Source organism: Scleropages formosus, chromosome 16, assembly GCF_900964775.1.
Source record: "Scleropages formosus chromosome 16, fSclFor1.1, whole genome shotgun sequence".
Taxonomy (NCBI): domain Eukaryota; kingdom Metazoa; phylum Chordata; class Actinopteri; order Osteoglossiformes; family Osteoglossidae; genus Scleropages; species Scleropages formosus.
Window position 1 is genome coordinate 8,732,569 of NC_041821.1, and position 13,385 is coordinate 8,745,953.

The 13,385-nt window shown below is 39.1% G+C and overlaps 1 protein-coding gene across 2 annotated transcripts in view; it reads right to left on the bottom strand.

Moving 5' to 3' along the window:
- The window catches only part of spock3 (SPARC (osteonectin), cwcv and kazal like domains proteoglycan 3), a 36,187-nt gene that overhangs the window by 17,933 nt on the left and 4,869 nt on the right, over positions 1 to 13,385 (bottom strand). For both annotated transcript variants that reach the window (XM_029259067.1, XM_029259066.1), the window contains exons 3-5: positions 3,765 to 3,773; positions 3,584 to 3,623; positions 2,402 to 2,510 (exon numbers count right to left, since the gene is read on the bottom strand). In XM_029259067.1, coding sequence (XP_029114900.1) covers positions 2,402 to 2,510; positions 3,584 to 3,623; positions 3,765 to 3,773 — 158 coding nt within the window. The remainder of the gene's footprint in view (positions 1 to 2,401; positions 2,511 to 3,583; positions 3,624 to 3,764; positions 3,774 to 13,385) is intronic.

Below are 13,385 nucleotides of genomic sequence, written 5' to 3' on the forward strand. Positions count from 1 at the left end.
TGACTGACCCATTGTAAGTAGTGTATCTAGCAGTGTAAGTCTTTGGGTGCTCTGGTTCCTCCCACAGTCCAAAGACATGCTGTTCAGGTTTCCCCATAGTGTGAGTGACAGAGAGAGAGTTTGTTCCACTGATGTATGGATGAGCGACCCACTGTAAGTAGTGTATCTAGCAGTGTAAGTCACCGCAGGGAATAAGGTGTGTGGGCTGATAACTACATGGAGTTCACTGGAAGTCGCTTTGGAGAAAAGCGTCTGCTAAATAAATAAACAAACGTAAATATAAGTTCAAGTATAACAATATTGGTTCATATGGCTCGAGGCAGTGACTTGTACAATAAGCACCCCGGCTCCGTATCCCTCCCGCTTCCTGTCATTTCCCATGTCCTTAATGGTGACTGACAAGCACAACAGCTACCTTTTCAAAGCGGCAAGCTGCGAAATCCTTCAAGGACCAAAGCATCAAGGCTCTGGTACCGGCATAAGCTATTAAACACGATGAAGTTATAAACAGAGCGCAAAAATAATCAAAACAGCATGAATGTTAACAAACGGAAGCCAGAAGCTAGTGGTATGCAGCTTCTTGCTATAGAAACAATTTGTACGTCTTGTGGCACTTCACAGGCACGAATAAGCAAAGCTGATTAGACAGCAGGCTAATGCTCATCTGATGCAACGTAATACGGGTTTCTTTCAAACAATATTTCCGTTAGATCTACGGGAAGGCTTAATTCCGAACTACATTTTTTTTGTGTTCATATATTCATACGAAGACCTATTTACATCTAAATGGCAACAATAGCTGTTACTGAAAGTAATTCTGTAAAAATGTCAAAAAAAATTAGGCCATCCCTTATTCGCCTCTTTGTTCCTGCCAGTTCAGTTTCCGTAGCTGTTTCGGTAAGTTAAACAGGGGTAATTTCTACAAACTGTCCATCCAAAGAAACATTAGGCCAATCCCATCATAATGATGTCTGGTCCTCTGGCAGATTTCCTCGCCGTGCTCGCCAGCGCCGCGTACTCGCTGCTTAGGCCTTCAGACACACAACTCGATTCATTCATATATTTGGCAAAGAGCGACGTCCAGTCCGCCGCTGCCAGCACTGTCGTAATTGGGCTAAACACTCATTGTAAGTAGAATTCTGAAGGGGAGGACAGAGGTACGCCAGTATGCGCCGGCGCAGCCTTCGCGACTTTCGCCATTCAAACAGCAGTTTCGTTTTAAAACGGCACGTAGCAAGAACATCGGCTCTTATAAACACCGTTTTTCCGAAGTAGCCTTGTACGAAAGAGGCTTATTTTTGTTTGAGGATTTACGAAAACAGGAGAAATCGTAACTGGAAGTGTAGCCTGCACCTGAACTGTTATTGCCGACTGGTACTGAGCTGTCAGTACTTCTTATGTGGACAGTCGATAGTTCAGTAAGTGGTAACGATGAGCTGTTATGAGCTGTTATACCATTACATTCCTTGAAACCTCAGCAGCATGACACGGTAGCCAGTCTTTTCTACCGACTCCGCCATGTATTCGTTCACCACATCATCTATGTACTCTTTTATACTGCAATTCTAGCAGGATCAATAATGCTTATCTATCTATCTATCTATCTATCTATCTATCTATCTATCTATCTATCTAAATGTCAAAAAAAAAGAGCGCTGCACAGTAACACATCCCCAAATACACTGCCTACGTATTTTAGATCTACCATGTGACGGGAACACTGGTCTTTTTTCACTGTAGAATGCATCCCTGCGGAATTCCATGGCAACTAGCAGGAACATGGATTTATTTCACTTGCTTTCCTTCCAGTGATTTGCCAGGTGGAAGTCTATGAACCGGCACATAACTATTTCATAGGTACTCAGGCTGCTTTCAGAGCAGTTGAAGCCTTCATGAAGATAGGCAATAAGCAGCTTGTCTATGCACCGAAGAAATGGTAAATTACATAACTTTTACTAAGATCTCGATCTCCGTGTCCCGATTTACAGCGAGGGATGCGATTAAAGCGGCCAAAAGCAAATGCAAAAGCAAATTAACCTTGAGGTCTTTGTCATTGGAAAAGATACCCTGGCAAGACAAACAAAAGCCTCACAGACAGCCATGAATGCAGCACTTTTAATTTGCCTTTAATGAAAAAAAACTGAACGGATATATTTTGCCTTCTGTAAGTAACATCCTCCAAATAATTACGCTCCCGCATCAGATGCTTCAGTTTGCTGTAATGTCACAACATGTCAGCATTTCTATGCTCACACCCCGTTTGCGTGCTAAATTCTGCACAAGCGTATGCAGTCAAATGTACAAATGCTGCTTAAAGAAAAAGTGTGTCAGCCTCATTAAATTCACACTAGCATATATGTTGTAGCACAGCACTTCAGTCTAAAGCAGGAATGTCGGTTACCTCATGCGCCTTTGACTTATGCAGCTTGCTGTTTGGTAGTCCTGGGCCACACACACTTTGTGGCGACTGCACTTCACCTTCTGGCACGGGTCTTTGGAGGGGTCCAGAGCTACAACGCAGAGCACAGATTCAGGGAGAGGCTCATGCATACACTACGTGGACTTTAACCACCTCTCTCTGTCATTATGGCAGTGAAAAGCACTGATTTTAAGCGTGTTTCGACCCTTGTGATTCATACACCTTCTGACTACTGGATTACCTGCAGCAACTCGTGTCAGGGAGTACGTGCTGACTGCTGTCTATACGCGTCTAGTAGCGAAGATGCACATTTCACAACATTCATAACTTGCTATAGAAAACGTGATACGAACAATAAACAAGAAGCGAACTAAATCGAGAACGTAATACAATGAAGAGCAAATAAAGGCATTCCGGTGTAAGCGAACTCAACCCGTAGAACACAGCTGAAATCCAAAGTCACAACACGAAGACAGAGTACACTTTCCTGAAGTCTAATGACACTTAGTGCTCCTGGAAGTGCAGTCCTCCCTAATAGAATTAGATCCCAACTGAAACACTAAGCAGATCATTTCGGCTAAATAGGTTGTCACTTGCCATGCCCAAGACTGATGTCTATCACTACAGTAACAATGACCTTTGTCCTAAAGAGCTTTATGTAAAATCTGAACTGACTTTAGAAGATTATCCCCTAAAGCTGCCTCTTAAATCTACGGTTGCTATATATATGCGTATGTGAGCGTGTCTGATACAAATATATCAAATTGGAAAACTACATTAACATGAATTGAACACTTATGACATTGTCTCTATAACGCAGCAGTCTGTAAAAGAAATTTTCAGTTTTTCTTCTTAACCTCTATGTACGCTGAGAAATGTAATCTAGCTAAATCCGACTTACAGTTATCTCGGTAACAGGAATCTGAAGCAGAAATGGCCGGATGCAGTTGCTTCCAAATATGAGAAAGTGAACAACTTATGTATGCAGAAATAGAATAGCACACAATACAAATTCGCTTGCATCGTTTACCACACTTTAAGGAAGACTGATTTTGCCGTCTCACCACATCTGTATCTCCCCTCTTCACTGGATACTTTAATTTCCACATGAACTGGTCAGAAATGCTTCCAACAACAACATAGTAAAATAAATCATAGCCACACCTTGATCAAAAGGTTTTCCAGGATTCCAAGTCCCAGGTTCCTGTAATGAAAAAGCAGCATGATAAAACAAATATATACTGGAAAAAATAACAGGGATCATACAGACCACACATACTCACACACACATATATATTTAAAAAAATAAATATTTATATATGAATAATGAATTAGATGTACAAACCTCCACTTCCTGAAAATGAAGGGGCAGCAATAAAAAGAGAAGGACAACATATGTCACAATAGTTGTTAAAATACCTGGACTTTCCAGTTTTATCTGTGATAAAGAATATTGACATTATGACAAGTATTCATTAAATTACCGCAACTGAAAAAAATTGAAATAGTACACTTACATTTACATTTTATACTTAGCAGATGGTTTTCTCCTCAGTGACATACAATGATTAGTTTGTAGTGTTTAGTTGGCATCTTTATCCAAGGTGACTTACAGTGCTATTTCTGACAGCTAGTATTATATTTGGGAAAAATTTTACAAATAAGAAAATGAAGTGCACAGCGGAGTATGCAGTCCCTGGACAAAATCTGAGCATTACAAAACAAATAAATATACAGAATGTTTTGCTAATTGCCTGTGTACGCAATGGATTTTTGATTTCATGGGAACAATAACTATCAAAAAGACTAATCTGCTGCCCCGTCAACGTTACGATAATTAATACCGACAGCTAATATGTTTCAACTTCTGGCAGACAGAGAACCTGCAGAGCATCCTGTCATTGCCTTTGTTCCTCAAATCCTCAGAGGACAGTCATGTTAGAGATCTCCATATGGCTGCAAGCAGGAACGCAGTGCGACGTCACCAAAATCCGTCTCACTGCTCCTGGCCTTTTGGCTTGGGAAGCTGTGCTCTGTCTGCTCCGACAGAACAATCTCCACCAGCAGAGAGCTGGCATTAACGCAGGGAACTGGCACAGCCGAGGAAGAGACGTACCCTGCTATCTAGTCATCGCCGCAACGTCTTCTTAGAATAGCAATTAATCCAGAGCCGTACCAAAAGAGACTTTAAAAATAGAGAGACATTTATATAAATACTTCAAGGTTATTCTTAGGAAATGTCAAAAGAAATAAATTTAGTACAAATCAAGGGACAGATACAAAGTAATTTCAGCCAAACTCTGATTGTGATTAAAACATATCATAGAATGTCATCTTGGTTGCGTGTGAATCTCGCATTAACGTTTAACAAAACGGCCTAAGCAAATACATTTAAAAAAATCTCCCACACATTAATCTTGTGCTAATTAATTTGTCAGACAATAATTTTTTTCAGTGAATCTTAAGATGAATAATTTAATAGTTTTTATTTGGAAGGAGGAAAACCCTGCAATGAACACTGGGCATGTTAAAAAGAAGTAATAGTGCCAACTTCTGATACAGCATAAAATGTGTACAGTTTTGAATTACGTGTGAGGATCTCCGCCCCAACAACATTTCCTGAATGTGTGCATCCGGAGGTCATCTGAATAGGTGGAGTTGGGCTAACGGTAAAAAAGCAGAGCTCAGTTTTACATACACCAACATCTGTCTGAATGTACAAACAGGCGATGCTGAACCCAGCTGAGTAGTTATTCGTTAACTGAATAAATAACGACAGTTACTAATATGATTTTAGGACTGTTAAAACACACTTGGCTCAAAGGTCAGGACAACAAAACCCAAGTTCGGCAATGGCCACATTTATTGTGATGATGACAAGCAGGGATTATATGATAAAAGTCATTTTTGTGTCAGTCATTTTATTCTATATGTGGAAAGAGAAAATGCAGTGACAGATTGAGATTATTATCATATTCTCATATACGGTGTATAATCTGCTGTAAAAATGACAGCATATTCTCTAGAAGACCAAGTTATAGTTATGGCCACCCAAGTGAAATTCCACGAAACACACACATAATGAGCTTGACTTTTAATGACAATGATACCCTTTACCAATCGCAGTGTTATGCACCTTTCCTTTCAAATGTAAATTTATTTATCACACAGCTAGGGGACACATTCACATAGGCAAACTACTGCCTTTAACTAAGAAACCTGAAAATGCTTATATGAATGAAAAAAATGTTGTGCTCAAATAATCTGCTACTAAAACACAAATAATTCATATGCATGAGGATATCACCTTCATTTTAAAGTCAATTTCATAAAATAATTTCAGTTCATTACAAAAAAAATAGGCCTGATACTTTGACTATGAAAAAGTGTTCTGCTTCTGAATTGGGACCTTAACAGTATGCATGGTCCAACGAGAATGATCGTGAGAGAGGGTGTTCCCTCGTATGTCAAGTACGGTGTGTCATTATTACACCTGTCACGTGGCACAATAAGTAAGGAATAAAAAAATCTATTACAGCCTCATCCGGATGTAATTGAAGGCATGAATCAGACTGACACGTGGCGCCCGAGGGTCCCATTACCTCCCCGGGCCACTGGAGAGCGAAAAACGTGCACGCAACTTTCGGACTGCGCCCGTAACCTCAGCCACACACGGACTTCACCCTGGTTTGCTTATGACCTGCTGTCAAGGTTCCCCTTTCTGCACATTGAAATACCATGCTCTTATTAAGGTGTGAATGAGGCTGGTCAGGTGCTGGTGATCATCCTCCTTCTTTATAATTCTTACAAGAAGCAAGCAGTCTCTCTATTTCTGTCAGGTTGCACCTGTCCCATCGGTCCGCTCTGCTCCGGGCTCCTTTCCCAGGGCTAGATGCTTACTTATAGATGAGCGAGGATGCTGGAAGAATGAAAGAACCCAATTGCCTAAAAATACGGATGCAATGATCGGTGTGTAGAAAGCAGCAATATTAAATAAAAAAGGTAGATAGCAGGTGAAGATGCCTTTCTCCTAAAGTGCCTTGGATTCTCTCTGTTTGATCCAATCTGCTGTCAGATGTCAAAGTCACGATTAATCTAGTTGTTCCAGTTTTCAGTCTACCAAATACTAAACACACCACTGTGCACCTTTACTGTATACTTCTCCATTTTGCAGAGGCAAGAGTTCACTGTAATGTCCATGCATCTGTTGTGTGTATATACAGTATATTAAGCTTCATGCCTAGACTACTTAAAACACAATAAAGGCCTATGAGTCAAATTACATCATAATACTGGGGACCATTGGGGACTGTTTTCCCAGTAACATCTGTCTCTATTTCATCAGAATAAAAATGGCATCACTGTATTGGTCTGATTAAAGTAAACGGGGACATCTGTGCCCAAATATTCAGTAGAAGTCAGATATTTCATATGCAAATCTGTACTTATTGTACATCATGACAGATACAGTTAGCTCATCATGATTTTGAATAAGCCGCGATAAAGGATAGTTATCCGTGTCAGTTTCGTGACCTCGGAATCGTGTATAATGCGAAGATTAGTCTTCCGCAGCGAAAAACACAATTTTCATATAAAACCAGCAATCGGCTCATATAAATCATCCTGACAACCCAGCAACTTTGCAAGCCTTCATTACTGCAAACAGTAATAACTTCACTGAAAAAGTAGAACAGCCCAAATAAAGGTCATTTTAGGCATAAATTGCATCGAAGACAGATTCAAAAGTATTATTCTCTGTATGATAATATTGTCATCGTATATTACTATTGCATGACACAGCAGTGCAGAGAAACAGAAACACTAAAAGGATCTTCTTTGGTATGCTGTTTGCCTTCTACATGCAGTCAGAAGGAATAATAAAACATCTGCTGGAATCAAGAAAACTCTGATCTCGTCCTGCAGGAGGTATCGACCACCAACCGCTGGCTTTTACTGATAAACATGCAAACTTGCATTACTGCCTGCTCTTATCATAGTTAGCTTAATATTGTCATACAAAAATCAGTTTTGGCAGCTAAGGGGCCCTGTGCACAATGTCAGTACTGATGACGCACAAAGTGTTCCTCAGGGGGCGTGAGGTGACACAGCGGTACAGGACCCGAAAACCAACAACCAAACTAATACAGTTTCTAGACTCAAGACTGGCCCTGCCATTGGATTCCTGACCAATGACCTTTGGTTTAACTGCTCCATCCATCCATCCATCCATCCATCCATCCATCCATCCATCCATCCATCCATCCATCTATCCATCCATCCAGTGAAGAACCAGTACTACCTGCTGCAACACTGTGCTGCCCCAGAACAATATCCTGCAATATAAATGGGCGAAAATGAAAAATAAATATAAGCTACTGTATTAAGACTGATTTGGATGTGATGAACGAATAGTAACACCACCAAATTTGGCTTCAGGTTCTACAGTGCCCACATATTAAGCTTTTCGAAGTGTTTCGCTGTTGTCTCTGGAGGACATGTTTTCTTTTCCCAGGCAGAAAGGACCTTGGCCTCAGTTCATTACTACACATTACCTATTATGATGGCTTTTGTGCGAATTGACCCAACAATTAAATCCCAGGGTACATCACTGCTCCCAGTGTGCAGAAGCCTTCTGTATTTTCTTCTCTAACCGCAACTATTTTCATCACTATGGGAATTATTAAACTGCTTTCACAATTATGACTTAAAGACAACCACTGAGGCAAAATCATTTTTAAAATGCACTGAGCGCAGGAGCCATTAACCTTGCCCATTGTGATATTGTGTTATTTTCAAGCAACAGGATGGGGACGAGAAAGCACCTTGGCAAAGTGCTATATATTTCTAGTTTTATTCAATTCGCTGACTCCTTGCCTCTTTTTTACGTTAATGCTTAAATCAACAGGAACAGCTTGTGCTTCTACATTAACATTAACACCACTTTCGAACATACTCCCTAAATGTCTTCACTGAATGCCTGCAATTCTGCCTTTTTCTTGTCTTGCTTCACTTTATCTAAGTTGTCCACTGTTATGGACCTCTTCTCATACAGCTACAATAGCACTGCAAAGAAAACGACAAGTACCATTGCTATTAAGTTCTACAGTTTAAATTTTTTGCCCGTTTTGAACTGCATAACAGCACAAAACACACTTTGTGAGGATTTCCGTATTTATCCTTGCCGCAGGACAATTTTTAAAATTATTTATTAATTTAGGTGACACCTTTCTTCAAAGTGACTCATGATGTTAGTTTTGTAGACTACCCATTTATACAGCTGTTTTTTTTTTTTTTTTTTTTTTGCAACAGCAGCAATACTGGGTCACTGCAGCATTATATAACAACAACAGATGATCCACTATCATTGTCCATGAAATCCATCATCCATAGAGGAAACCGACATTCATATAAATTGTTATACACAGTAAATGCTAAATTTTTCTAACCACACTAATCCTTTGGCCTATCCATATACTATTATTACAGAGGGAAGATTCATCTGGGTTTTCACTAGAGCACTTTAGGGTAAGTGTCTTCCTCAGGGTTACTGAACTGTGAATGGGGATTCGAACTCCTTTCTTTTGAGTACAATGTAATGGCTCTAACCAGTATGATCTCTTCGTGCCCCATATAGTGAAGGAAAAAACAAAGACAAACTCTCTGAGAACCAAGATAAGCTCCAGGTTTGATTTACTAATGGACCCCCCACACACAGATTCTATCAACCATCCTCCCACAGCACGACCAACTGAAGGCTTTATCCGAGAGATGCAAAATCCACCTATCAACACACCTTGGTGGATTTCCACCCTAAATAATCCAAATTTGCAATAAGTCAAATGGTTTTCCTCTGCCGGAATAAATGTAGCATCAACGTACCTGAAGCCTACCAGCGGCTAAGCTGCCAAGCACTGCACACTACAATAACATAATTACAGGAAATGCTGATTGGTGCCATTCTGTAGCACACAGGCGCTATGTTATCTGTTCCAGTTGAAGTCCTCTGTTGATATTCAGCCACTCTTGGCAAAAAGCTGTACAACAGAAAATGAAAATGAAGGGAAAACACTAGTGCACCTGAATAATGCCTTTTAAAAGTCTTTAAATATGATGAAGGCAAGTTTAACCTATGCACAGCACTGGATACCAGTGTTTTACCAAATTCTTGTGTTGTGATGAAAGGAGGTAGAATTTGTGTATAATAAAACCTTATGTACACTGTATAGCATATATATATATGTAAAAAATCCTCCCCAGCCAAGATTGTGTTTCCTGATGCGGAAAAGGCCTCAAGCCCTTCACCTTCTTTGCATCATCCATTCTTTATGACACTAATAGCCTGGGACAGGAGCACAAAACACATGCTCGTGTGAGCCTGCAGGAGTGCAGGGGCATGGGACAGGAGGGTTTTTAATGCTTTTCTAGTTAAGCCCTTCAGCAGAACATTGCATTTAACTGCTTTCAAGTGAAATGCCACCACGGCCCACCTATTCATTAGTACCCGATGTATAGAAGGACAGTTGAGAAAAAAATTACGTAAAACAGGTTAACTACTTCTCAGCATTGACAACGTAAGTAAAATGTTAGCAAGAGAAAAACTTACAAAGCTTAGATATGCAAAGAGGTACTCTTTATAACTAACTTTAGAAGAGCATATTCTAATATTAGATTTGTTTTTTATTATAACTACATGTATTTCTATATTTTTCATTTAATTCTAAAATTTGTTTAGAATTAACCACAGAATGTATCAATCCTTGGCTCTATCCTACTCCAGGAATGGCCTAGTTCACCTTGTGTATTGATGGATATTTTGTTGTTTTCTTGTAAAACACCAGAAATAACTAGCTCTTTCTTGATCCTCCCAAATGAGTCAACAGGGGGCTAATTAAAAAAAAAAAATCAATAATAAAAGAACATCTTACTTGCTGCAGTTATTAGTGTTACCTATTTACAAAAGACCCCACCATAATATTGACTCCAAAACAAGATCTAATTAGCCAAAGTGATATAGCTTATGTAAGTCACATGATCCTAACAGTACACTTTCATTACATTAAAATGTCAGTGATGCATAGACAGGGTAGCAAGACAAAGGAGCAAAGAGACAACACTGGGCATACAAGCTGTTTTACCCTGCTTTGCCATGTACTTAATGTATTAAAAGGGAAACCACCTGTGTTTCTTGTCTGCTGTTCTGCCCAGAGGAGCCATGTTACACAGAAAGACAATTGCACAGGTTATCTGAGGACAAAGATCCAATTACCATTGGTTTGCCTGACTTGTGGTCATTGCACTACCACATGAAAAGAGCACTTCTTGGAAAGAATATAGGGAAATATATTTATACTGGCAAATATTATTGAAATGGAAACATGGTTATCGGCATCATTCTATTCCCTTCATATTTCACATTAAAGAATGGTTTTGGTGCATCTAGAATTGTATTTTCAAAAGAGATGTATAAAAGCTATAGGCACACATAAATTGTCAGTAGAAATACAGAAACGGAAGCTAAAAAACGAAGTTCCTGTATTCCTTAAACTTGTACAGCCTTTCTAATTTATCTTTAATTCTGTTCAAAGTTCAGATTTCCTTTTACGGTCTCAAGTCAGCCTTGATTAATATGAAAACTTGGAAGATGACAAACGGCAAACTGTTCGAAAAGAGGGCATGTTAACACAGCTTTTATGGCTGTATTTCTAATTTCCATTACAAATAAAGGGGCAAGATGATACGTAAATGGGAAATTCTCATAAATTTATTCCTACCCATCTCTGTGTTCTGCTGTTTATTTGTTTGTATTTGTAGAATAAATCATTTAACACTTCAAAGTTGTATAAACATTAAATGCGCTAAGGATCTATTCTTACTGCTGTACAAACACCAAGTCAATATTCACAAACGTTAGCACTTTGACACAGTAACCCCAATAAATTAGCATTGCAAAGAAAGGCTAATTAAAATGCATCCATTATTATTGAGCTGGTATACATTTTCTTGTTTCAGTTTTATGACCTATTTTACCACCAGTTATTTTAAGGTCCTGAATTTTGGAATAAAAGAATAAGAATTTTTTTTTTAAAAAAAACAATTCTTGTCATTGCTCACCTTCAAAGGTTACTGAGTGCATTTTAATCACAATTAGAAATTGTTCAGCAGTCGAGGGCTTGCACACCTGGGACCCTGCGACTAAATTATCCAGTGACGCATTGTCTGTCCTCCTTAGTTCGTTTAATTTGCAGATAAGACATCTTCAGCAAAGCACATCTGAAAAAGATTACTCCTTCAGCACATATTAATAACAGTTATTAATGTCTATCTGTCAGTCATCAAAGCACTGTTTTGGGGGGGAAATACGATTTTCTCATTAACAGCATTTTTTAAAATAGCGTACTCAGTATTATGGGTCTTCCTGTGGGCTGGATAAGGAAGGCTGTCGCAAAGGCGACTGTTAATGCTCTTAACAAGATTGGTATTTATGGGGTTAACGTTACAAGTTACAACAGTAATCGCAGATAAACTGAGGTCAGTATCATTAAAATAGCAAAGCATTGTCCTAGGATATAGTTGCTGGTTTACTTTCACTTTGAATCTCTTGTAATGCAGTAATTCATTTAAGTAGCAAAGAAATCACACACACACACACATTTTCAGAACCGCTTGTCCCTTACGGGGTCACGGGGAACCAGAGCCTACCCGGCAACACAGGGCGTAAGGCCAGAGGGGGAAGGGGACACACCCAGGACGGGACGCCAGTCCGCCGCAAGGCACCCCAAGTGGGACTCGAACCCCAGGCCCACCGGAGAGCAGGACTGCGGTCCAACCCACTGCGCCACCGCACCCCGCGCGGCAAAGAAATCATGCACTGATATAATAATAAAAAAAAAAATCTCAATATAGTTAGTGAAAAATTCTATCAGAAAATTATGCCCAGAAATAGCTGTTTAATCAACAAATAAATTTGTGCGAAGTCAGCAAAAAGGTGCTAAAAATAGATTACCTTAACAAATTGAATCTTGCATTAAATCACCAACAAAATGTGTAGCACTGCAGTAACCGTAGCTAGAAAAAACTGAGCAGAATTACAGTAATTACATTACTTTCAGTGTATTATAAGTGCTACTGATAATATTTCTTAAAGTAATACTGCAGTATTATTGGGGTATTACTGCATCCCAAAACTTCTAAAGAAATGTAGCAAAGTGCCTAACATCACTCAAAATAACTACTTCTAATACAGTTTGTATGTCTGGTCCGCTACAGTGCTGATTTCTGTGATACATTTTTCACCTATTGTCTTTATCACACGTCACCTATGTGGAGGCATTATTCAAAGGTTGTTGTGATGACGGATGAGAAAGTACCATATCTCCTGTTGCCAGAGAATAATGTTAAACGTTTGATAGACCTGACAAGGCTTCTGTCATGATATATCGGTTTATATTAAGAGCACATGGTGAAGCATTCTGAAATTTTTAAAATACAAAAACATACCTGTACATACCATACCGCATTATCTGTATACACATTACCACATTACTAATATTATTTAAACAGTTACTAGGGCCGCTACAAGAAAATATAGATGTTGTTTCTCGACTAAGCTTCAGTTGCCATCAAAAATATGATCAACGATGAATTCTGCAGTTGGTGACGACTAACTAGGCACTATGCCTTGATCCGAACACTACAGCTCTGGATATTAGCAACTGGGACACAGTTTAGGTAAATCACAAGCATCACATCTGCGCACCTTCTGGAGCAATGTACATAAAGCTTTCCCCAAAAAAGTGAAATACCACTCTAACATATTAGAGGCCAAATTCTGTAGGCCTACATTAGACACTCTCTGAAAACACTTTTTATGACATGATCCTTTGGAAATTTGTTTTAAAGTTTTATTTGACCTGTATATGGTGCTTGCAAAATATTTACAAAAATGTAGGAAAACAAGAAATAAAAA